This window comes from Erpetoichthys calabaricus, chromosome 1 (assembly GCF_900747795.2).
Source record: "Erpetoichthys calabaricus chromosome 1, fErpCal1.3, whole genome shotgun sequence".
NCBI lineage: Eukaryota > Metazoa > Chordata > Cladistia > Polypteriformes > Polypteridae > Erpetoichthys > Erpetoichthys calabaricus.
Window position 1 is genome coordinate 33,469,916 of NC_041394.2, and position 27,398 is coordinate 33,497,313.

Sequence of the window (27,398 nt, forward strand, 5' to 3'; positions counted from 1 at the left end):
AAAACAATAAACACTGACGTTATCCAACTAGCTTATTTAGACACTGTTAAAAAAAACTGTCAATGTTACATCAAGCATGCAGCCGTGTAATATGCTCCAGATTCCAACAATCATTTGCCTGCTTTCCCTTGTGTATGTACCTCCCCTTAATTTTGACTTGTGTCCCAAAATATGTGATTCACTATTTAAGTGTCTAGCACTGGTAAGGTATTTTACTCAAAGGCTCAAACCAGTTGCTTATTTTCTGCTTGCCAGAATCTACAGTGACATGATACTAAGTTGACAATGTATGTGTGTACAATAGTACAGAGACTAAATGTGTTTTGAAAAATTGTAATCTGACTGTTGAATACATTAAAGTGTTCTGTTAACAGTTAAAGAAACCCACATACAAAATAGTAGCCAATATTAAACTAAACTGCAGGCCAGAAAAACAAACAGATTGTTTACAAAAGATATTGATAAGTGATATTCATAACATTAATCTCACCTGAGGCTGTGACTGGACAGTAGTTGTTGGAACTATCTGAGAGATGCCTGCCCCTAAAACCTGTATTTGGAGAGGGCCTTTTCCAAGGCTTAGCCCTGGAAGGGAACTGATAACACCTGTTTTGCTCTGCACAAAAAAAGAAGAGAAATATATATAAAATATGAATAATAAAAACAGGCACACCACAACATGTGTACATTTGTCAATTTCAGTGTCATACCTGAACTCCCTGTGATGATAGAGGAAGAGATATCTGTGTTGTTTGCTTGAGTGGTCCTACTGCAGAAAACACCTTGCCCTCATTTAGTGTAGCACCACTGGAAACCGCTAGGGGTAAAAATAAAAATAAGGGTATTCAGCAGGCAAGAAAAAAAATTACCCATTTTAAGTCTGTGCATGCAAGAGTGAATGAACTATTAAAAATATAAATTCACCAGTAGGGGGAGTCTTCACTACCACTGACGTTTGCTGCAGAAGTGATGCTAGCTGTGGAGGAGCTCCTGCACCTGGCTGAGTGGTAACCTTTGCTGGAGAAGACTCTGGATGTGGCTGTACCTTGGACTGATTGCTTGGTAAGGCTATGGTTTGCTGACTGACCAAAATGGAAGGTTGTGAACTGCTGAACTGATTCGGACTAGACTGGGACTGGCTGGAGGACAATGTCTGCTGTGTTGCTTGCATGATGATGTTCTGTTGTATCTGGAGATAAAGAATATAAATAAATAATACAATTATTATTTAAACTAAAAGGACATGTAACTTCAGAAATACCTTAAATTAAAAAGGAATGCATTTTTCCCCAAAAAAAGGAGAACATTTAACATGCATATTCAGCATGTTATAAATGACTAAAGAAAAAGGATAACCCATTTCTAAAACTTTATTACTAAAGAATAACCTGGTTAAAAGTTAAATTGTATAAATGGTCATGGTGTAAGAAAATAAACATTTTTCTGAATACACATGATTTTAAAAACGAATCAAACAAATAATTATCACTATAGAGGGTAAATAAAACACGCTGCTTTTATGTCATGAATATATATATATATATATATATATATATAAACAAACACATGCACACTCATATGCAAAATACATCTATATGTGTACATACATATGTTAAAAAAAATCTTATGTGAAAGTAAACATTGCTGTGAAAGCTGTTGATTTTTTTCTTTTACTAAACAAAAATAGTCTGTCTACTGATCTACCGCTAGACATGCAAGGCTGTTTGCTACCAAAACAAGGATTGATTTTTTTTTTTAAATATGGTATACCCATTATATACATATAGACAAATAAATGTTGCTTTACAAAATGTGTTAATTTGCTTCTGCCCCAGCCAAGCATTTTCCATCAAGATGGATGTATAGTAAAAAGCATTTGTTAGGGGCTGCGGTGGGTTGGCACCCTGCCCGGGATTGGTTCCTGCCTTGTGCCCTGTGTTGGCTGGGATTGGCTCCAGCAGTCCCCCGTGACCCTGTGTTCGGATTCAGCGGGTTGGAAAATGGATGGATGGATGGATTTGTTAGGGGACAAAATAATTATTAAGTATGTGTACAGTAATATTCAAGTAGTTAAATCAAATACTAAGAAACAAAGTTATCACTTTTGGATAAAATTTTATATTTTTTCCAACAGGAACATTTTAGTTACCCAGGTCGCCCCTTTAAAAAATCAGAAACTTATACTGGGTTCTTATTAAAGCTCCCAAAAATTCATTAGCCATAGTAAATAAGAAATGCTTCGAAAGAGAAGGGTACCATAGCACTGTCCTATGGTCATATATCTTTGCTCTATTTTTTCAGTTTGAGCAACAACTAGTGTGTTACGTAGTTAAATAATGTAAAAATATATATATATGTACCGTGCGTATTTATTGAAAACATTTACTCAAGCTGATGGCATGCTACACTTGCATAGCAGAAGAAAACAAATAGCAGATGAACCATAAATGAAGTTACTAATAACTTTGTTTTCAGTGATCGCTTTTATCAGTTTTAGACATAGTGAAGGACACCCTTCATACTTTCAAACTAATCAGAATATTGTTTGATTGAAACAAAACAATACATACACCATACTGATTAGATTATTAAAGTAGGTGTTTTTGTTGGACAGAGAGGGTTAACCGATTTTCACATAAATCCCTAAACTTCAAAAGCCAGTATATAACTTGCATTCTTAAGAAGAGTTTGTTGAATGCTAAAACAAATGCAGTTGTAATCTGTAGTAGTGCTCTATATTTAATGGAGAGAATATATACTAGTGTTTTATCCATCCTAGTCCTTCTTAGCATTTGGACAAAAATAAATACATTAATCATGAAATGTGGCAGAAATAAAAAGACAATCATATGGGACGAGAAATAAATAATGTTTCAAGAAATGCTATTTTGCTTATTTCCACATGTATTCAATTATTTCTTATCACTTTAGCAATGCTATACATAACACAAAGTATGTGATGAATTGAAAACATTAATACTCATAAAAGTTGAGAGGGTGGGCTTTAGAATTATGCTCTGACTGGTGAGTCATCAGTGAAGTGCATGACCTAAGTGGTGACTGTTCAAGTCTGTGGTGGATATAAGTTCAAGAAAAGGTTGCCTGGAATTACTGCACAAAGTGGCTACTTTACTTTGAAAAGCCTTGAATTAATCAGGAGTATCATCTAAAGTGTCTGTTGTGAATGTGGCACTTGACAAAGATTTTTGTCCACTCTACCAACACTTTACCAATCCCAACACAGTTCTTGCTATAGCCCACATACATAATTTTTATCATTTGAGACAACTATAATTTACAAAGTCATATAAGACACTTCTGAAGTTAGCATACAAGTACTCAGGAATGGAGTAATATCTTACCTGATGCAGCTTCTCTCTATATTGTTTTTGCTGGGCATTTGGCTGCACAATGGTAGACAACGACTGAAGCTGTGCGCTTACCATCTGCAGAGTCTGCTGCTGCTCAGCTGTCATGTGCAGTGTCTGGGAGGCTGTATGCTGTGGTTTTACCCCTATGTTTGTGGTACCCTGAACTGGAATAGCAGGAGGGGGTGGTGGTGGCTGTGGTTGTGGCTGAGGTTGAGTGGTCTGCTGAGGGTGTAGAGAACTATGAGTCTGTTGGACTGGGAACTGAAACTGGAACTGTCCAGCGCTAAGAGCAGGCAAAGTCACAGCAGATGTCTGCTGTGAAGGCAGATGTACTTGAAGGTGCTGTGGTGAGGAAAGGTTCTGCTGTTGCTGTGGAGGGGTATGTTGCTCACTCTGTGAAGTGAGGGGAAGAGGTGGAGCTTGTGGAAGCTGGGGTTGCTGGAAAGGTGATTGCGACTGGTGTGGTGTGCTGGCAGGCTGAGATGGGGGTCGCATAGGGTGAGGGGCTTGCTGTGTTGCTTGAGGTTGAGGGGATCCCCCTATCTGGTTCTGAATGATGAATAATGGTTGCAAAGAGAGTTGAGATGGTGTACATGAGCGGGAGAGTGGTGGCTCTGATGGAGGTCGTGAGAGAGGCTGCTGGGGTTGCGAGGGTGGCCTTGACTGGGGTTGTGAAGGTGGACGAGAGAGGGGCTGGGGCTGAGATGGGGGCCTGGACTGATGGGGAGACTGCATTTGACTAATAAGCAAGGGTTGCTGCTGCTGAAGCTGCTGAGTACTCTCGTTGAGTGATGTTGGGTGAGGTAGAGTGTGAGAGGGAGAAGCACCCACAAGTTTTTGTGGTTGACTAGCTGAAGGAATCTGAAAAAGAAATGAGAACTTCACTTTACTGACATTTGCAAACGTAATAAATTAGCTTTCAATTTAAAACTGTTTACAGACAGTAGCATATTATGAGAGCAACTTTAAATCACAAGCTAATGGTAGTATGCTGATAGACAATTGGCGAGAATTAGGAGAAGCAGCAGCTGCTGGAAAATAAATCAGCACAGATCAGTAAAGAAGTTTTAGGGAGTGACATTTCTGGTATACTGTGTAGAGGTAAGGGCATTTCAATTTTCTGCTGGTTCACATAGTCCTAATATGTTTCCTTCTGGCATAAAGTACAAAAAGATCTTCTGACAGCACAAAGACAAAGAATGAACAAACTGGAAAGGATCACAACAAGGGCAAAAGAATAGGTCAAAAGTTTCGGGAACAAGACAGATCACCAGAAATGTTTTCAAACTTTTAAAAAATCCTTTACTTGCAAGCAGAAGGAATCAGAAAGGGGTGGGGTAGAGTCAACAAAGCACAAAAGCCGACAGGCCCAAAGAAAGTGTGCCGGCAGGTATGGAGGGGAGGTACCTGGTAAACCAGCTCTGCTGTATGTGACCCAAACGAAGAGGCTGTTTTTCCTGGTCTGGCCTCTGCTGACAAGCTCTCCGGGCCAGAAGGGGAGGGTCCAGAGCTGCTGCTGACGATGACAGAAGCAGGGACGCAACTGGAGGATATGGAGATGTGGCTGGCCACACCTCCTGAAGGCGGGGCTTTGTCCAGCTGCTGGAAGAGTGGGGCTTGTGGCTGTTCCGGCTGAAATGGCCAATATACACATTGAATTGGGCATGGGTGGATGTAATATCATTTTCTTTAAATACAGCATTGATAAAGAAAATCCTTGTTCTAATAATGGGAAAACCTGCAATAATGTGAGGAAGTATCACTTGCTCAACAAAAAAGTTATTCATTTAGCAAAATAAATAACTACAAAAGGGCTTAGCATTAGTCCCTTCTCTAACTTTCTGTAGTTAACAGTCTACCAAGTCATTTGCTGTAATGCAGGCATGAGACATATATGAAGACTCTACTTAGATACATTGATTAATTCAAATATGCTGGGAAGTTCACTGAGCTGGTTAAGAAAACAGACAGTTTACCCAAAACAGGGTATGCATGTTTTATATCAACATCTACTGCAACTTTAAAATCACAAACAAGACATATAGGTATCTGTCTGCTCATCACAATCACATGTTCTGCCTCACATCCCTTTTGAAACTGTCTTTTCTCCCAGAATCAGCTTTTTTCTTTTCTTATACACTGTGGTGGATTAGAAAAGCTACCAGCAGCCTCAGGACCAAAAAAAAAACATTAAGTGGAAACAATGAAATCTGGACCAGTTCTAACATTTTTGATACCCTTCATTCTACACTCCCATTATGTCATGGAATGCAGGATTATTGCTGTTTCACCCCATTGATATAGTATTACTGTACCAATATAACATTTCACTTCTAATGTGGTAGTTTATATTGATTATGAACATATTTATACACTCAGTGACCAAATACTAATATTGGGTAGGGCTTCCTTTTTATTCTTAAATTAGCCTCAATGCTTGATAGCATGGACTCCATAAGATGTCCATGTTGATGTGATTGCATCACACAACGTTTGCAGATTTGTCTCCCCAAAGGTGTTCCATTGGATTCAGATCTGGTGACTGAGAAGGTCACTGAAGAACACTGAACTCATTGTCATTTTCTTGTTCAGTTTGAAATGACTTGTGCTTTGCGACATGGTGCATTGTCATGACCACAATCTACTATTAGAAGCATGGTAGACTGTGGTCATGGACGGAATGCACAAAGTTAGCAACAAAAATAAAAAAGGCCATGGCATTCAAGCAATAATTGATTGGTTTTAACAAACCCAATGTGTGCCAAAAGAACATTCTCTACACAATTACACCACCAGCAGCCTGAACTGTTTACACAAAGCTGGTTGGGTGCATGGATTCATTCTGATGGTGCCAAATGTTGAACCAACCACCCGTGTGAATCAGAAATCATGAATCATCGGACAAGGCTATGCTTTTCTCAGCTGTACAGTTTTGGTGAGCCTGTGCCCACAGCTGCCTCAGTTTTCTGTTATTGACAGACAGGTGTGGAACCCAACATGTTTTTTTGTGTTGTTGCAGCCCACTTGCCTCGCAGTTCAATATGTTGTGCATTCTGAGATGCTTTTCTCTTCACCACAGATATACAAAGTGGTTATGTGAATTACCATAGCCGTTCTGTCAGCTCAAACCAATCTGGCTATTTTCCTCTGACCTTTGTCATCAACAAGGCGTTTTTCACACCATTATGAGTAAACTCTTGAGATGTACAGTAATCCCTCGCTATATCGCGCTTCGACTTTTGCGGCTTCACTCTATCGCAGATTTTATATGTAAGCATATCTAAATATATAACGCAGATTTTTCACTGCTTCACGGGTTTCTGCGGACAATGGGTCTTTTTACTTCTGGTACATGCTTCCTCAGTTGGTTTGCCCAGTTGATTTCATACAAGGGACGCTATTGGCGGATGACTGAGAAGCTACCTAATCAGAGCACACAGTTAAAGTTCCTGTGTGCCGATTGGCTCAGCGATGGAGTGCTGCATTAACCAGGAAGTCTCATCTCACTCATTCAGCATTAACGTGCTCCTGCTACTGCTTCAGGGGCCGTGTCCAAGCGACAACAGAAGATGCAAATGATTGCAGAAAAGGTAAAAGTTTTGGATATGTTGAAGGAAGGGAACAGCTACACCGTTGCAGGACACCATTACGGCATCAATGAGTCCACGATTAGCATATAAGATCTACAGCCGCAGTGTCCTTTAACCAGGGCGCAAAACGAGTTGCAAGTGGATGTGATAAGGCAGTAGTCTGGATGGAATCTGCTTTAGGGATTTGGATTGAAGACTGCCGGAAGGAGAATAACGGCGGTGCTACACAGTCGCCTGAAGAGGATCCTTTAGAAGAGCTGTAACACTCTCCTTTGTTGTGCAGTAAAATTAAACTCATCGTTATCGGACAAGTCGTCGTGTCATTATTGGTGAGTAACCATAATTAATTATCTACGTACAGTACTTATTACATGTACATAGTTTAGTGTCACTGTACACACATTTTACTGTATACAATTTTTCTTGCATTGTACGTATTTATTGCTGGTAGCCTGTCTGTCGTAATGGCTGTAACATACGTGATATCGGAGACACTCGATATCTTTAAAATAATATTTAGGTTTTACTGTATATAAACTGTGTTTACATACATAATTTCAACAAATCTTACCTAATATCTAAGAGAATACAAAGGGTTTATGCTGTATAATTGTGCGGGAAATGTTTATAATAGTGTGGGAGAGTTTATAAGGGCTTAAAATATATAAAAAGAACCATATGAACATATGGTTTCTACTTCGCGGATTTTCACCTTTCGCGGTGGGTTCTGGAACGCAACCCCCGCGATGGAGGAGGGATTACTGTACAGTCATATGAAAAAGTTTGGGAACCCTTCTCAGCCTGCATAATAATTTACTTCCAACAAAAAAATGAAGCAGTATTTAGCTGTATGAAATTAAATCAAATGTGAAAAACTGGCTGTGCAAAAATTTGGGTCCCCTTGTAATTTTGCTAATTTGAATGCATGTCACTGCTCAATACTGATTACTTGCAACACCAAATTGGTTGGATGAGTTCGTTAAGCCTTGAACTTCATAGGCAGGTGTGTCCAATCATGAGAAAAGGTATTTAAGGTGGTCAATTGCAAGTTGTGCTTCCCTTTGACTCTCCTCTGAAGAGTGACAGCATGGGATCCTCAAAGCAACTCTCAAAAGATCTGAAAACAAAGATTGTTCAGTCTCATGGTTTAGGGGAAGGCCACAAAAAGCTATCTCAGAGGTTTAAACTGTCAGTTTCAACTGTAAGGAATGTAATTAGGAAATGGAAAGCCACAGGCACAGTTGCTGTTAAGCCAGGTCTGGCAGGCCAAGAAAAATACAGGAGCGGTATATGTGCAGGATTGTGAGAATGGTTACAGACAACCCACAGATCACCTCCAAAGACCTGCAACAACATCTTGCTGCAGACGGTGTATCTGTACATCGTTCTACAATTCAACACAATTTGTACAAAGAACATCTGTATGGCAGGGTGGTGAGAAAGAAGCCCTTTCTGCACTCACGCCACAAACAGAGTCGCTTATTGCATGCAAATGCTCATTTAGACAAGCCAGATTCATTTTGGAACAAAGTGCTTTGGACTGATGAGACAAAAATTTAGTTATTTGGTCATAACAAAAAGCGCTTTGAATGGTGGAAGAACAACACCTGTTACCTAGTGTCAAATTTGGTGGAGGTTCCATCATGCTGTGGATCTGTGTGGCTAGTTCAGGGACTGGGGCCCTTGTTAAAGTCGAGGGTCGGATGAATTCAACCCAATATCAACAAATTCTTCAGGATAATGTTCAAGCATCAGTCACAAAGTTGAAGTTACGCAGTGGTTGGATATTCCAACAAGACAATGACCCAAAATACATTTTGAAATCTACAAAGGCATTCATGCAGAGGGAGAAGTACAATGTTCTGGAATGGCCGTCACAGACCCCCTGACTTGAATATCATCGAAAATCTATAGGATGATCTGAAGCAGGCTGTCCATGCTCGGCAGCCATCAAATTTAAATGAACTGGAGAGATTTTGTATGGAAGGATGGTCAAAAATACCTTCATCCAGAATCCAGACACTCATGAAAGGCTAAAGGAGGCGTCTAGAGGCTGTTAAATATTTACAAAAGGAGGCTCAACTAAGTATTGATGTAATATCTCTGTTGGACTGCCCACATTTATGCGCCTGTCTAATTTTGTTATGATGCATATTGCATATTTTCTGTTAATCCAATAAACAATGTCACTGCTGAAATACTACGGTTTCCATAAGGCATTTCATATATTAAAAGGAAGTTGCTACTTTGAAAGCTCAGCCAATGATAAACAAAAATCCAAAGAATTAAAGAGGGGTTCCCAGACTTTTTCATATAACTGTATGTAGGTGCAAAATCATAGGAGATCAGTAATTACAGAAATACTCAAACCAGCTAGTCTGACACCAAAAATCATGCCATGGTCAAAATTACTAAGATTGCATTCTGGTGTTTGAGGAGAATAATAGATGCAGGTCAGGAGCTTCAGTTATGATTTTAAGTATTGCGCTGCTGTCACATGATTGGCTGATTAGATAACTGAATGAATAAACAGTGTTCCTAATGATTTAGTCAGTGCGAGTATTGTCATATTCATGTACTATATGTATTTTAAGTGAACTATAGGTATTTGTGTTATAACTTCAATTCGAAAAAAGATGGGATGCTGTGTAAAATGTAAATAAAAACAGAATGCAATGATTTGCAAATTACACAAACCCGTATTTTATTCACAATAGAACACAGAAAACATATCAAATGATTAAACTGAGAAAATATACCATTTTAAGAATAAGGTAATTTTGAATTTGATGGCAGCAACACGTCTCAAAAAAGTTGGGCCAGGGCCATGTTTACCAGTGTGTAGCTTCAACTCTTCTTTTAACAACAATTCATAAATATCTGGAAACCTAGGAGACCAGTTGCTGGGCTTTTGAGAGAAGAATGTTGTCCCTTTCTTGTCTGATATAGGATTCTAGCTGTTCAACAGTCCTGGGTCGTCTTTGTCATATTTTTCATTGTATGATACACCTAATGTTTTCAACTGGTAAAAGGTCTGGACTGCAGGCAGACCAGTTCAGCACCCGGACTCTTCTACTATGAGGCCATGCTGTTGTAACAGATGCAGTATGAAGATTAGCATTGTCTTGCTGAAATAATGCTAATGCACCCCCATATAATGAGAGATGTGGGCTTTTGAACTGGGCGTAATAACAAGCCGGATGGTCCCTCTCCTCTTTAGTCCAGAGCATGCGGCGTCCATGTTTTCCAAAAAGAATTTCAAATTTCGATTCATCTGACCACAGAACAGTTTTCCAGTTTGCCTCAATCCATCTTAAATGAGCTTTGGCCCAAAGGAGATGGTGGCGTTTCTGGATCAAGTTAACATATTTAGCCTGCATTTGTGGCTGGCAGGGCAGACTGTGTTCACAATGATTTCTGGAAGTGTTCCTGAGCCCATGCAGTGATTTCCATGACAGAAACATTCCTGTGTTTAATGCGGTACCACCTGTGGGCCTAAAGATAATGGGCATCCAATATTGATTTTCGGCCTTGTACTTTGCGCACAGATATTTCTCCAGACTCTCTGAATTTTTTGATGACATTATGTACTATAAATGATGAGATATTGAAAGTCTTCAAAATTTTATGCTGAAGAACACTGTTCCACAATTTGTAGATGCAGTTTTTACAGAATGGTGGTGAACCTCTGCCCATCTTGACTTCAGAGAGACTCTGTCTCTCTAAGATGGTCCTGTTTATACCCAATCATGTTACTGACCTGTTGCCAATTAACCAAAATAGTGGCAAAATGTTCCACCAGTTGTTTCTTTTTAGTACCACTTACGTTTCCAACTTTTTATTGCCCCTGTCCCAACTTTTTTGAGACGTGTTGCTGCCATTAAACGCAAAATGAGCTAATATTTTTCATGAAATAATAAAATGTCTCACTTTCAACATCTGATGTTTTCTATATTCCATTATGAATAAAATAAGGGTTTTTGAGATTTGAAAATGATTGCATTGTTTTTATTTACATTTCACACAGCATTCCAACTTTATTGGAATTGGCGTAATAAATTCCACAGTTTTTGGCAAATAAGATAAATAGCAATTTACTAGAGATATAAGGTGAGTGAATATAAATTTGGCTTTTTAGAACTGAGTACATTTTACTTAAAAAATGTATAAATGCAAATATATACATTCAACAATAATATGTAGGCTAACTGCATTATGGCAGTTTTAGTTCACAAACAAAGTATGTTTTAAAAAGTAAATGATATGCTTAATTAAAGTTCTTTTCAGTTATAAAAATATAAAACAAAGTGAAAACTGCTTTTTTCTTGCCTTCACTTTGCAAACTTAAAATATCTTAAACTGATAAGGCTGCTGTGAGCTATATAAAACATAACGATATATTATGTGTTTCTCCAACTTCACTGTCTTGCAACCCAGTTTTAACTTTTCAAGTATAATTTAACACCCACAAGTGCCTTTTTCATATTGAAGTCCACAAGTGCTTCCCCCATAGTGAATTGAACATGCAAGTGCAAGAGCACAGGGTGTAGGGTGCCACTTGGTGAAGCGAGTGCAAATGGGAGAGCTTGTGTATACCAGTTCATAAAATATTTGCTGATACAAAAAAGGGATAAAGATTGCGCAGTGCTGAAAACTGCTTAGGCGACCCACCAAGAAACCAATGACAGCAACCTGTGGCCCACCAAAAGCTGCTCACAACCCAGTGGTTAAGAAACACTGTTATATATAACACACTGTTATGTAGTGTGATCGGATTTCTGTGTGATTTTCACAAGTTTTACTAAATTAATTCATGTTAATACTTCCAGTTTCCATCCAGAGTCTTAACCCACTTATCCAAGGCAGTGGTACAGGGAAAGAGCAGCAAGAAAGAACAGTGAAAGATATAAAGTGTGATGCTAACAGAATTGAAAAACGTGTTGAAAATGGAAACCACTGACGGTAATGTTACTTTGTATTAATGTTAATGTTCTTCTGCATTGTAATTTTCTTTTTAAGTTCTGTTATATTATATTTTGTTAATATATTGTGCTGTGGGGGTGCAGAAAGTGTGAAATGAATGCTGTAGGTGATGGGACTGGGTGAAGGGTTTCTGTACTGGAAGGGACAGACATGAGTGACAGGAGAAGTTAGGAGAAAAATCGGGAGTGTGCTCCGCTCGACTTTCTCGTATACTGAGATAGAGGAAAAGGTCATCAGAACCATTTCCAGTTGTAAAATATTTCTCAAATATCGTATGTCTTTGTTTCTCATCATAACTAATTGATAATATCGATACACAATCATTATTTATAATCAAACTTTATATTTAAATGATATTATCGCACTTAGGGAGGTCAACAATGGTGGTGGGATTTTTTCATGATTACATATGCATTACCTAGATTACGTGCAAAGAGTAAAAACATAGAAAAAGTGTTAGTAGTATATAATATTTGTTGCAATGAATTGCTATAGGTAAAACTGTATTTATCTACATTTAAATATGATAATGATGGCGGAAATTAAAAAATTATACATATAAAATTAAATGTATTACCAGGAACACAACAGGGATGTAGCAGCTTATTGTTCCCATTACATCTTTATATTTACATGACATGTTCAATGTTTACACGTTATTGTTAAACTGATGATGTATAAATTATAAGAAAATTAATAAGTTATTGAAAGATATGCATTATATTGAATACAATTTTTAATATCGTATACACATTTATATTTCCATGATACAAAAAATTCGGATGGTTTTTTAAATAAAACACTACTTCCGGTTGAATAATTTTTATCAAATTTCACATCTGTTTGCTTTTTATCGTCAAATATCTATACAAAATTTTAATCATCTATCTGTAATTATAACCATAGTTTACTTAAAATTTTGTGAAAGTATTCAGTTCAAGTACCACTTCTGGTTTCTGGAAGTGTCCCAAAAGTTGATAAGATTCCTTTATTTTGATATAAAGCAGGTGTACAAAATCTCATTGACTGAGGGCAAAGCGTTTGAGTTATCGTGTTTACACAGAGACAGACATCATTTCAAAAATGGTATTTTCAGACTCAGGAAGGTCTAAAACGTTGAGATTCATCAAAATCTCGAGGTCAAATTTTTTCACGATTCCTATGTTTTCTCTATACTATGTATATAAAGTAAAAAGGAAGGTAAGGCTGAAGGAATTTCTGAGTACGGGGCCAGAAGTCAATAAGCAGGGGCATTTGCGGTATACAGAAAGACAGAACGTGAGTGGCAAGAGATAAACTGATTGGTAGGGAAATTTTTCTTTTATTGTTTTGAAGGTATGCTCCATAACCCAGGTAACGGAGTATAAGACGGGGCATCATCTGTTACAGAACGAAGACTTCAGTACCTCAGAGTTATGTTTGCTTATTATACTGGCTGTTACAATATTATATAAATTAATTTTGTTAATACTATATTTTTGTAACATAATTTTGTTTTGTAAATAAATGACTATTCTCTAAATTAATCTATCAACTTTAAAGTAGCTGTTCTTTTATCCTTCACTGCCTCAGTCCCGACCTGTATAATATTAAAGTGTATGTTGACCAGTTCTGAAATTTGGCAGAAATCCAGCCTTTGAGCATTTTTGTTCCATATCTAGAAGCCGAGTACATTATATCCTGGGATTTGGAAAACAACACATAAAAGGGATTGTGCGGGTACCCTGGTTAGTGAAAAGTTGAGTGAGAGCAGCAATCCAGACACAGGAGACAATTTGTAGCTAAAGCAAAGTACTACTTTATAACTGCATTAATGAGCATCACGATCAGATGGCACCTGACCACATTAAAAAACTGAGTGTAAAAGTGCAAGTGATGGATTAAATAGACCACATTCAAAGTTGGTCAGAAGCTGATTACCAACCACATTTAACAAGAGTTGATATGCAAAAGCATTTTCTATCCACATACATCAATCATGTCAGTGGAAAAGACAAAGAAATTGTGTGGGGCTGTGGCACAAGTCAGGTAAGCCACAAAAATGTAGCCAACCTAAAAACCTGTGCATCTTAAAAACGTGAGCACAGTGGCTGAAATTGAGCTACTACCTCCTTGATGAGACTATCACATATTTGGCATTATGGTAGAAAACCAAGTTGTTTATGGCACTGTGCCATGACACCTCCTTTTCAATTAATTCAAACTACAGTTTAGCTGCTGCAGTAAGCTGTGCAGATAAACGTGAACACATTTTAACACCACATATAAATGTAGATTATATACGGACTAGCTGTGCTACCCCATCTAAGACGGGTTGAAATCTAAGTAATCAACACAGACATCAGCATTACTGTTTGAAGTGCACCATCTATTGGAATTAAAGTTTGTAATACTTGTAATAAATAAAATGTTTTACAGTTGTTGTTCCAACAGATATCTCATAACAAAAATTTGTAGTCTGTTATATGCCATTTGGAAAGGGATTCGTGAAACTAGAAGAAATGTTTGTGATGCGCAATCTGTTGAAATAACAGACACAGCAACCACATGGACACACAGATACTTATCCTTTATTTAGATGTAACAAATCTATATATGAAATGCAAATTAATGGGGGCACTTTGAGAAAATTACATATGGCCCACGATGGCCATTAATTTTCTGAATAACGATGAAGCAGACTGTATTAAAAAATGTCCAAGGGCCAGAAAAACCCCACTGGCCTTGAGTTTGATAACTGCATTTTAGATGGCTCTACCTAGTGAGTACAATGAACAACAGTTAAAGAACACTAGATTACAATAACTGCCACACATATTAGAGTCAGAATATCTATAAGCCAAGCAATAGGCTTTGTCACTACTTAAAGCTATGAGAAAGATGAAAAAAAAAGCATAATCTCTCATAGTTTATGATTATGGACAGTCATCACCAATACAAACCAAAGGTTTTGAAATGGCTTTCAGGATCAACAAACTCAGTCAGTAATTTATTCTGTGGGTTGTGAGGTATGCTTTGAGACACAGTTTTACTAGATGATCTACCTGGAGCAAAGTTTGATACTCCTGTCAAAGATGATTAGATTTTTATCTAAAAACTTCTGCCTCTTGTCAGAAGTAATCATAATGTAGATTTTAACAATTGCCTCAAGAGTAATGGAAGCAAAAAAAAAAGTCCAGCTCAATGTGAACAGTAAATATTTCAGTATATTGATCAATATACACAGTTTTTGTTTCACCTCATCGCAGAATATGGTCCATATTCAAAAGCAAACATTGTTTAAAAACGTAATAGTAGATGAGTTTACTTCTTCCTTCATTCTTGCATAACAGTTTCTAAACTTTAACTAATCACTTGTCTAGGAAAATAAAGGTCATCACTAGTGTTTAATGAAGGCAGCCCTTTTTCTCAAAGTCATTAAGGGTTACTGTAGCTGAGCCTCAATTAACACTGCCGATTTATAAATCATGTAAATAGTATGTAAAACATGGGTAGAGGTCTTGGAGCATTGCACATGTAGAAAAGCATGGGGAACATGCAACTTGCCTAGGACTTAAAAATCAGAAGTATACAGTACACAGTTACAGTTGTAATTGCCATAATACTCTAAATAGTATACTCCTACAATGCTGCACTGAAAAGCAAACAGCCCAGGAGTGCACTAAAAGCAGCCCAAATGTGAATGGCAGTGTACAAACAGCAATGGTAGTCTGTAGCCACAAAAACAAATTTCCAGACCAATTTCATTTTATGTCAGTATGTTAGTGTCTTAAAGGTAATGTCTGTATGTATGGGCATGTATGTGAACTGTGTGTAATAAGTGACCCTACCCTTTTAATGTGCAATGTGATGTTCAGTTCAACAAAATTTGTGAGTCGCTGTAAACTGGTGGTGGCGATATGAATGAATGAGAAAGAAGTTGTTCTTTTATCAGTTCAAGAGAGTAATAACTGCTATTAAACCCATTTGAGCAACAGAGTGTTAGCAAGACTTTCAATCTGAAAGATATATACAAAAACATCATTATACCAATATGTACAGAAACCGTCAAATGTTCCAATTATAAACTATATGAATTTTTGACAATATAGCCCTCACCAATTTTTACGCATCACTATTGGACTACAACATCTGAAAGAAGGGTGACAACCATTCAATAATTACTGCTTTTAAAACTGAGTTTTTAGATGCTCCACATTTAGCCACCAAAAAAAATTTCACCATCACCCAACCTAAAACAGACGCTATCCTGCATGGGTACAAAAGACTTAACTGGTATGCTCATACACTAAAGGTTTCTAATGTGCAAAGTGAAAAATCTGGCATCTTATTTCAAACATTCAAATCAGGGTAAGCTAAAACTTATTTCTATAATAAACAGACACAGCTGGGGGAAAAAAAGCCTCTCAACCTGCAGTGACCAGAATGGTACTTTTCGTGGGCGGGCAGGAGTGGAACACTGCCTCTTGTGCTGCAGGCAGAAGTAAATGGGCTCTGTGTGTAGTGGTCATTAGATAAAACAATTCCACGCATGCTTCTAGAGTGAAGCCACTGTTATTATTTAAATAATTAATTAGATGAATGAATTGCATTGCAATGAATTTGACACAAAACAAACAGCTACTACCATACACTTCTGTCATACACCCGATCAAATCAAAATCAGAATCAGCAGCCTTCCCCTTCAGAATTCAGACAACTATGTGAACAAAATATCCATCAGATATTCACTTCTATGGGCTTAGACATCAAAAACCTTGACAGAGGGCTGTTTCCTCTTAATACAACATTAAGAAACTCTTCTAACATTAAAAAAAATCATTTGACCCCACTCCTCACAGAGACATTTTCCATTGTTAAGTAGGATGTAATTTTTTCACCAAGTTATAAAGGGTTTAAATGATACTCTTTTTATTGAATAAGATGACACCACGAGCAAACCAAGTAAAGTGAGATGTCAAAAGTTTTTTTTTTTTTTTTTTTTTTTTACAGATTACTGTTCCATCAGCACTACTTCTAAAACTGCTATGTAAGGATCCAGAGTAACTATAAACCAAAAAAAGCACAGATTATTTCCAAATGTAATTTAAGTAAACAGCACTCTACAAAAAACATACATCAGCCACCATTATGTACAAAAATGTTCACAATGAAAATGCTTCCTTTCACATTTGAGTATGCTTATTTAGAATTTTTTCTGACATAAACACACACAAAACAGTCAAAATTAAGCAGCTGACAAAATGAACAGGCTATATATGGCAAAATGCTCAAAAAACTGTACAAAAGTAAATGTGTCTATTTATTTGGTAATAAACAACAGAAAACTTGACAAGAAATAAAAAACAAAGTAAGGGGAACTATATAAATAAAGCAAACACAGACTGAGAAATGGCTATTAAACATAAAAGTAAGATCAATATCAGACATCTGCTTTTCTTACCTGCTGCAAAAACATATGCACAGACTCCTGATTGATCAGCATGCCGGGAGTTTGTTGACTGATGATGATCTTGCTTGGGCTTGGAACCATGCCAGGACTGGTCTGTGAGGAAGGTGGTTGTGGTGCATGGACAGTGTTGATTTGTTGGGGATGTGATGTAGCCTGAGTGGAAGATGACGTTTGGACAGTCAAAATCGAAGGGGCAGGTGGATGATGAGTTTGTTGATCACTTCCACTAACTCCACTACCAGCTATGAGTCCTGAATCAGCCTGCTGAGGTACTGCAGCTGGCAAAGTGCTGTTGACTGAAGGTTGTTGCAGATTTATAGCTTGCCCAATGCTCTCTGCTTGGTTAAGCATAGCAACTGGATTGGGAAGTGCCATGCCCTGGATGACAGTCTGGCCTGCTGCTGTTGTGTGGGTCTGAGTGTGCAGAGATCCTGCAAGGGAAACAGGCATCTGGAACAAAGTGTGCGGTCCCATTTGTCCTGGCTGTAACTGGATTGGGGTAGAAAGGATATGGGCAGTCCCTGGAGTGCTCTGTGATGTCAACATCTGACCCAAATTCAGCTGTCCAGCAAGGTTCTGATTGGTTAGGATTGGGTTGGCAATAAGCTGACCTCCAGGGTTGGTGATTATGTGGCCCCCTGAATGTTGAGTAAGAATCTGTCCTCCGACCCCAGCCTGCAGGGCAGATATTGGCGGGGGTAGTTGTCCTGGCAAGAGAAATGGATTTTGTCCTTGTAACTGCCCCTGTATCATTGCCTGAGAGGGGATAACGATGCTTCCTGCATTGTTCAACAGGTGTACGCTGAGTGGCTTCCCCAGGGCCTGCTGTGGAGCTTGCTGCTGTTTAAAGATGTTGGCTTGCAGGCTTTGTGGGAAGGGTGTTCCCGTTGTTGACAAGACCACATTTTGTGGAGGTTTGCTTGTCATGAAGGCCACATTCTGCTGCCCTTTCTGTGCAGTCTCATTTTGGAGGGTAAGGGTCGCACTTTGGGGATTACTCTGTCCAGTAGAATTAGGACCAAATGGCTTGGGCGAGATAGGATACAACTTGGATTGGATGACCCCTGCAGATGTTGGTTTGGGCTGAATTGGAGTAGGAGTTCTCTGTATAATCACATTATGAGCCTGCATGATTGGGCTACTTTGAGCCAAGCTCTGGGTTACCTGCACCCCTGCTGCTCCTGCTGGGCCCCCAGTACCATTCCCAAAAGTCCCATTAAGAGTAGCAGGGGTGCCTGGCTTGTTCTGGATTACCAAGCTACCTGCTGCAGTCACCCCCTGAGGAGATGCACCTTCCTGTCCGGTGGACTGAGCCACATGATAGCCTCCCATGGGCTGAACCTGCTTAGCAATAATAGGCTGTCCTGACTGGTTGATCGTCATGACCTGTTGGCCCACCACCTGAATTTGTCCAATTCCCAAGGCTCCACTAGGACTTCCATTGGGCAGGGCTTGAAGGCTGGAGATTGGCTGAAGAGTGACATTGCTCAACCCCATATGTGGCATAAAGGGCTGCACGCTGATTGCCTTGTTTACAACCTGCTGTTGAACAAGTGCAGGCTGGGCGAGCACAGCTGGGGGCTGTAGCCCTATCAGATCTGGGGCTCCTTGGAAGATCTGTGTAGCTGTTGTAGCGCCATCAGTCAATGTCTGAACCACTGGCTGCAAGCTAGGCAAACCAAAAGGACCCAAGTCCAGTTCTGCCTCTTGCAAGCTCTGTTCTGTGATGTTAGCCTCTGCAAGGCTTTGCTGGAGAATGTCACATGGCTGGTCAGAATTAGCCAGGCTGGAGGTCCCACCTTCTCCAGTAGGAGAGCCAAGAATGTCATCTTCTAGGAAGTCAAGGTCCACACTAGTGCTAGGAACTGGTGGAGGCTCACTTGATACCAGATGATTGGCAGACTGAGCTTCCTGGACATGGGCCTGTCAAGAAGAAGTAAAACATGGACATCAATCAATTTTTAGTATCAAAAATGAAAAAAACATAGTAATTGTACATTTTCCAACTCGGTAAAACAAGAATTAGGACAAATGTAAATAAGTACATTTACATAAAAATAAACATATACATTTTTTGAGTCAATCAAGTGTCCTCAGGTAATGCCAAGGATAAAAAGTACCTGATGAACAAAAGTAGCATATAAAGAACCTTGTTCAAAATATCTGGAGTAAGTAATCCCAAGTAATCATTCACAGTTGTAAGCTTAGCCCAACAGGCTAAGTGTTCTTACAGTGCTACTTAAGATACACATCAAAGAAATAGAACTATTGTTGATACAAATAAAGTGACAAAGGTCCATAGAAGAAAATGTCCTCTTGTTCGAGAGAGAGAGAAAAAAAATACTAATATTTTCATCAGAGAATTAAATTTAAGTATGTACTATAACTCATCTATGAATTAAAAAGCATTATGAAATTAAATAACACCTTGTATTACATTTTCACTTACTGTACACTATATGTCATATGTTTAGATGGTTATTATTGCCATAACTACAGAATTCAGTGAAATTCTTAATAGTTGTTGGTGCACGTAAAGATGATAGCCACAAAAATTTTGAACTTACAAAAAAGAAAGAAATCACTTGATCCTAAACCAAAAAGTAGGTCAATTTGTTTGCCTCTGTTCGGTCTAAGGGAATTGACAAGAGTTTTGAGACAGGTTTACTGCAGTTAACATCCACTGGAGCCAGAAGTGGAAGGGAGAGCAGAGATACTCACCCTGGCACCCACGAAGAACGCACCGGCAGGGTCTGCCGAGCCGTCCAGCAGGTCATCATTGTCCAGCTGAAGGGGTGGTGAAGAAATGACAGAGAATGAAAGAAAAGTGAAGTGAAGAGTGCAATGAACGATGTTAGTAGTTAAGTGTGACAGAGAAAACAAAACATTTAGGGTGAAAGGAAGAAGATATACTCAAAAGTGACATGGCAGTAGTAGTTAAAAAGAAAGGCATTTAAAAATAAGTAACAAAGACATCACAAAGGACCAAAACAAAGTGAAAGTAAGAACATATCAAGAGCACACAGGAGGGACAATTTGGTTTTAAAAATCAAAGGGAAAGCGGTATCAAAGGAGTAGAATACAGAATAAATGTTGTCAGTTATCAGGGAGAAAACAAACATGTTGAATGGAGGAAACAAAGTACATGCAAGACAGGAAACCAGAAAAAACAGAAGGAAAAAATTTGAAAAAGATTAAAATTTAACAGAGGCAAAAAAGTGTTTGGGGGTGGTAAATAAGTACAAGACAGAAAAAGAGAATGTGATATTTAAAGAGGAGAAAAACATGAAAGAGAAAGAGAAAGATACAGGTTTAGTAAACACCAGTGTGTTATTGTGAAAACTTTTTAAAAGTTTTATAAACTTTGTAATCTACATACATCCATCAAGCTTTCTTTGAAAACCTGACGATGTTGGGATCCTGTTTTTTTTTTTTTTTTTTAAAGGCTGTGTTACTTTACAAGACTTTGTTCTTGTTCATTTTTTAAACACTAATGTACACTATTTGCTGAAATATATTGGTGTTCCATCCTTTGTTTGCTCATACAAGTCTATGCTTCTGTTCAGACTGTGCTTGAAGGATAAAAAAAATCCTCAACTCAGAAAAGGAACAGCACAGAATGAAATCTGGGGATAGTGGAAGGGCACAGTGACTAACAAATAATGCACAAAAAGGTGTGCTGAGAGCAACTCCATTTAGGCTTCCAATGAAATTTTCAGTGTGTTAATAAATCTGCTATGGATTCCTTGGTGCACTTTCAATGACAGTAAAGACAGTTTAGCTTGCTAGTGTTTCACTGAAACAGTCTGTAAACTGATATCAACATAGAAGTCAAAGGCAAGGACATCATAAGTAAAAGCAAACTATCATCCAAGCATGCTTGTTTTTGAATCGTAATGGACTGTTTATTGTTCACCTCAAATGATAGGTTAACAACGACTCTAGGCCAGTTGATAACAAATTTCCACATAGGGCCTAAGCTTTTTTTTTTTTAATCATGAAGTCTAAATAGGAAAGTAAAATAATTCCCTTCATCACTGGCAGCTTAACTCATACTGTGAATTGGAAAAGCCCTTTCCCTTGTCTGAATCAACTAACTTTGTAATGTGGTCCGAATGGAGAAGGTGAAGCAGTAAAGGAACACTGATGACTTATACCTCCCATTTCATATACCAAGGCAGAGGGTGGGAGAGGGGAAAAAAAAAAAAAAAAAAAAAGATTACAGCTGAATTTGCCGTACCTGTTAACCCTTCCTACAGTATTGGTACCATCAGTCAGAATGCTATTGGCTGTCAGAAAAACGGGCAAGTACAACAGAGCTGGAAAGTCATCAAGCTGTTGCTAAATTTGGCATGTCCAGTAATTTTCAGTTTTGCAAACTGACATGGTCCAGTGACAAGATCAGCAACTGCACACAGCAAGTCTGATATATTCTATGACTAGAAGTTGGGTAATGTGACATCAGCTTAAGTAAGACTTGTCCGATATACCCTGACAAACACAGTGAGGGTTCCTTGTAAAATCCAATGTATACCTATGAAAAATGTACTACAAAAATTTTTTTCAGTTGAATTCAGTATCATTACCTTACAAAACAAACAAACATATTTGTTGCTGGTCTCAATTATTTATTTATTTATTTTAAACATGAATGGTGTAAAGATATAATTGGCTGACTCACTGTTGGAGTCCGTTGTTGAAAAAGTAAGGAAACGTTATGTAATGTCAAACTGTTTTTGTAAAATGTAGCTAGAAAAATTAACACACCTAACCAGGTTAATACCTGGTTTGAAAATAATGTTGCAATTGTGAGGGGCACAATGCATAAATCATTTGCTATACTGAATAATGTATATTTACAGTTAAAGATACAGGCAATGTAAAACTGAGTGGCAGAGTTAAAGAACATGGTTGCACAAATCATTAATCATCATGCACTTCACATGCAGCATTATACACAAAATAAACCTGATAGTCTGACACCACAGTTCTAATAATGAAAGTTTACTGCCAGTTTATAATGGTTTTCACAATATTTTCTTGGAACAGCTGGGAAACTCTCATTCCCTTATGATTTCATATATACCCAAGTACCAATGATTCCATAAGACCATCTCTATGCCATGATCCAGCACTTCCTACAGGCATATGGAAGGGATGCTTGCCTGAATGACAATGTTCTTGTTTTTATTTATGTTTGAAAAATACACATGTACAAAGTACGAATTAATTCAGATATGTAATTTACAGTTCATGCATTTGTTGGTTTACTCTACTTTTGTACACCATTTCTATTTTACATATATTGCTATTATCTCTATTCTTCTACCATAAAATAAAATATGAACTTTGTAACACATTTGTTTAGTATGCAACTCTAATGTTAATAATTTGCCCTTTTTTTGATCTTATGTAATTAACTCAGCGTACTATATTTTCCTGTATTTCTCTACCTACAATCAATCATGTTTTGTCTTGTTATTGTGGTTTGTCTAAATCAAGCCTGCTATCCAAAAGTCATGTGCAGAAACCCAAAGGTTTGATAAGAATGAGTGAAAAGATAAATATTTCCTATGACTATCTTAAACACAAGATGTGAAAGTATGTATGTATTATGGCTATTATCAGAAACAATGCTGTTTCTGAGTTTATAAAGGGGACATGAGTGCATTTATTGGGTGAATGGTGCTATATCTCTAATGCAAAACTCAATAGCACATAAAAGATGTACCGGTACTTTTGGTTCACTGTGGCAAACTGTTCTAGTAAATATCAAAATAAAAACATTATTTGCCGAAAAGGCAAATATTCTATCTTTCTATAATTAAAGGTATGCTCCACTGAAAAATATTTTTTTAATCTGTCACTTGCCCCATGTTGTTTGTAGCTATGGTGAGAAAAATTGTTAATCTCATGATTTTATGGAAAACTAAAGTAAGAAAATTACTGATACAATAGGCGTCAACGGGGACCAATAATGAATAACAGCCAACAATAGAAAAACAGCCATGAAATAAGAAAAAATAAATAAAATTACTCATGAAATCCAGTTGTATGCTTACAAACATATATTTTTGCAAAAATATTGTGAAAATCCTCTTCTGAACAAAAGTGGAATACACTTAAAAGAGAAAGAGCTTTTGAACTGAAGACATAACCTCCTCCCTTCATTCATTGATCAGGAGTCCTGCACAGTGAAAGCTTCACTGGCTACCACATGCACCATGTGAGAGACAATTACAACTAAACATTAAAAATTTAAGAAATTTAATGAAAACATCAGGTGGAAAATATGCATCAACAAATAGAAGATGAACTTAATGTTGCAGTTTTACAAACATCAAATGAAATACCCAAAAATACTGAATTTGTGGCATAATGACCAAAAAATGAGTTGGTGGAGTTTTTCAGTTCAAAAGCTCAGTTTTTTTAATGCATGAATTTTCCACAAGTGGCTTATTTAACAATATTTTAGCCAAAACACAAGTTTTGAACATACAACTAAATATCAGACAGGAGGATTATGTAGTACAAGTAATTTGAGATTTGTTTATGGACGTATTGATATCATTTTCTGTTATTCAGCATTGTACTTATTGACACCCATTGCATCAGTAACTTCATTACCTTAGCTTTCTATAACAACACAAAATTAAAAATTTTCTTGGCTACTAACAGATAAAAAAAAATAAGTTACCACTTTTGGAAAAAGTATTTCTTTAAATGCATGTCAGGTAAATGCATCATTTTGATAAATGCAATTAGCAAATAAAGAAAAAAAGGGTACTTTTCCTTTTTTTGCTTCTACAACTAATATCCTATAAAGGTGACAAATAAAGATGACTGGCTGACATTAAGGTACATTTTTTCTTCTCTCTCCGTAAGAAAATAAAACAAGTAGCAGACAACAAGCTATAAACTGTTTTTCGTGTATTGCAGCTGTTGCTCCTCCAACATTAGTTGATGCTAAAAATATACTCTGTCCAGTTACAGTGTGAAGTTCAAGGTCACATTGTTCTGTTCAAAAAGGCAATGTGGAGATCTAGATCAGATTTCATAAGTATTATCAAGCTGTTTACAAGCAATGGCAAGAATAGAATATTTGTTTAGTTATAATCCCATTATTTAACCAATGCATTTGTAAAAAGGGGGAAAAACTGCACCTTTTCCATTTTTTCAGCACTAAGATTTCAGGTAACAATTTCTATTTCAAACAATATATTCAAAGTAAAAATACATACATACATACATTAAATAAAACCACAATCATACATACCTGAGTTTCTGATCCATGCAAAAAGTCATTCAGGGCCTGAGGATCACTGGAGAAAAAATAACAATGCAATACTAAGTATAGAAGCAATAGGTCTTTTAAAAAAAAACAAAAAAAAAAAACACACAAACACACACAATGTCTGTTGGGAAGAAAGAAAAGTAAAATGTGCCTGAACTGTAAATCCTGGTGTTTATACATTTACAGAATCTGTGCTGCAATGAGTCCAGTAAAACTGACCTTTTTTTAAACCCCCAATCTTTCTGTAGCTGCTAACAGTTTGCCTTCTGAAGTTTCACAGCATTTAACCATGCTGTCTCTTTGAAACAGGATGAGAAATTGCACATCACACAAAAGTATGGGGTTTTGTCCTAATAAAATTGGATGAATATTAAAATCGATTCTAGGTAAAGGCTTGTAGAAGAAAGAAATGCTTACCAAATGACATCTAGAAGGCACCGGCCATCTTCATCATCCATGTCAACTGAAAAACAAAAATAATTAAATAAATAACAACGCCTAATGGCCGCTCAATGGGGCAAGTGTTTAGAAATACTGCAGTATTTTATAATGAAAGTGCACTTACTTTCATTATAATATAGTATCAGATAAATAATGATGTTTTGGGTTGATTTTAAAAGAGGTGGGATACATTAAATTTACACATTGGCTTTGGCTTTCAAGCAGAAACCCCATCTGGGTTCAGTTGTAACACAATTTGAAGCGTTGATTGCAAAAAAATACCTTAAATTAGTTTCAACATTAAAGTGCATTCAAATGTGAACTGAGTCTGTATGAAGGGCACAAATGAGAAAAGGTTTCTGGTTACCACTGCCTAGAACCTCTTGTTCTTGTTTCTTGTCAAGGTACAGACTGATGTCTACCTGTGGCGTGAATTTGTAAACAAAGGTACTACAGACTTCATGACACGTAATTATTAACATTCATATATTATTTTGCTGTTTATGTACTGTCATATTTTACAATATATTTATTTTTGTTCAAAATATTCCTTGATAGCAAAGAGGTCAAAATCACATAAAGTGTTACATGGTGATCAAATACTGCACTGCCAAATCAAAAAGGCTGCACAAAACACAAGAACCATAACAAAACCTAGCTTACCCAACATGGTATTCAACTCAACCCCTGATAAAATGAGAGACAGACACTTGAAATAACATGAGAAAAGTGATGATGGGTTTTCGATAAATGCCACATATATGCAAACCAATTAGCTGGTGCGTTTTTTTTGTTTTTTTTATTGTGGTAAGTTAATAAATAATATAACACTTCCATTTCTTCAATTTGTTTGAGTTATGAAGTTACTTGTATGAAGCGAAGAATCAGTGACCACCTCCAGCCAGAATTCAATGCACACTAAGAAAGAATATTTTCTAGGTCAAAAGCTAACAGTAAAATTTGATTTGGATTTGCGGTGAAGATGAACCTACCATTTCGCATTTATGTATTTTATATTCTGATGGATTGTAATGTATTTATGGTGAGAAATGCAATTGATCATATCCACCATGGCTGATTACTGAATTTTTGCAATTTAATTAAACAAGAGGTTAGAAGCGCATGTTTACTGGTAGATCTGGAAAAGAAAATGATACCCACAAGCAGTGCTACAACTGTAAAAAGAATCATAAGACTCCACAGTTAAACTATCTATTGCTTAGTTAGGGGCCTTTAGAAAAGTTGGAATGTTTTTCCCAGTGAAATTGGAGTGTTGAAATTAATTTAATTTAAATATAATATATTTCATTGAGGATAAGTTTTTTAAAAGGTCCAGGTCATCAAACTTATTAGGACAGAAATATTGTTTTTCCCTCATAGTATTTACAAGTTCGCAAACGTTAGCATAAGCTGTTTGAAAAAAGTGAAGATTGGTATGGTTTAGCAAAATAAAATGGGTAGATTACTCAAACTTACAAATTATGTAATTCTGTTTTTTCTCCTTAAAAATGTCAATGACCATGTAAAAACAAGCTTTGTGAGACTACTGAAATGTATGCAATTTACTATTACAAAAATAGTTTGGTCTCACTTATAGACATGTATAAAGGTAAAACTGTTCCATAAAGATGTGGTATTTGAAGTTTTGAAAATTAAATTCACCAAGAGATTAGAGTTTTTTTTAAATGAGAGATAAAAAATATTCATGTTGCTTTAACATTTTAATATGTCTAAAATATACTTTAATGAAACCATCCATCCATCCATCCATTGTCTCCCGCTTATCCGAGGTCGGGTCGCGGGGGCAGCAGCTTGAGCAGAGATGCCCAGACTTCCCTCTCCCCGGCCACCACTTCTAGCTCTTCCGGGAGAATCCCAAGGCGTTCCCAGGCCAGTCGAGAGACATAGTCCCTCCAACGTGTCCTGGGTCTTCCCTGGGGCCTCCTCCCGGTTGGACGTGCCCGGAACACCTCACCAGGGAGGCGTCCAGGAGGCATCCTGATCAGATGCCCGAGCCACCTCATCTGACTCCTCTCGATGCGGAGGAGCAGCGGCTCTACTCTGAGCCCCTCCCGGATGACTGAGCTTCTCACCCTATCTTTAAGGGAAAGCCCAGACACCCTGCGGAGGAAACTCATTTCAGCCGCTTGTATTCGCGATCTCGTTCTTTCGGTCACTACCCATAGTTCATGACCATAGGTGAGGGTAGGAACATAGATCGACTGGTAAATTGAGAGCTTCGCCTTGCGGCTCAGCTCCTTTTTCAC

General features: G+C 37.5%; 1 protein-coding gene across 3 annotated transcripts in view; it reads right to left on the reverse strand.

The window, feature by feature from the left end:
* The window catches only part of bicra (BRD4 interacting chromatin remodeling complex associated protein), a 175,023-nt gene that overhangs the window by 21,441 nt on the left and 126,184 nt on the right, over nucleotides 1–27,398 (reverse strand). Inside the window, exons 3-11 of one of the 3 annotated variants that reach the window (XM_051936187.1) lie at nucleotides 25,108–25,153; nucleotides 24,673–24,718; nucleotides 20,118–20,183; nucleotides 17,388–19,319; nucleotides 4,779–5,003; nucleotides 3,363–4,232; nucleotides 925–1,189; nucleotides 711–817; nucleotides 491–616 (exon numbers count right to left, since the gene is read on the reverse strand). In XM_051936187.1, coding sequence (XP_051792147.1) covers nucleotides 491–616; nucleotides 711–817; nucleotides 925–1,189; nucleotides 3,363–4,232; nucleotides 4,779–5,003; nucleotides 17,388–19,319; nucleotides 20,118–20,183; nucleotides 24,673–24,718; nucleotides 25,108–25,148 — 3,678 coding nt within the window. In that variant the 5' untranslated portion in view covers nucleotides 25,149–25,153. The remainder of the gene's footprint in view (nucleotides 1–490; nucleotides 617–710; nucleotides 818–924; nucleotides 1,190–3,362; nucleotides 4,233–4,778; nucleotides 5,004–17,387; nucleotides 19,320–20,117; nucleotides 20,184–24,672; nucleotides 24,719–25,107; nucleotides 25,154–27,398) is intronic. The other 2 variants (XM_051936195.1, XM_051936191.1) reach the window with 2 other exon arrangements.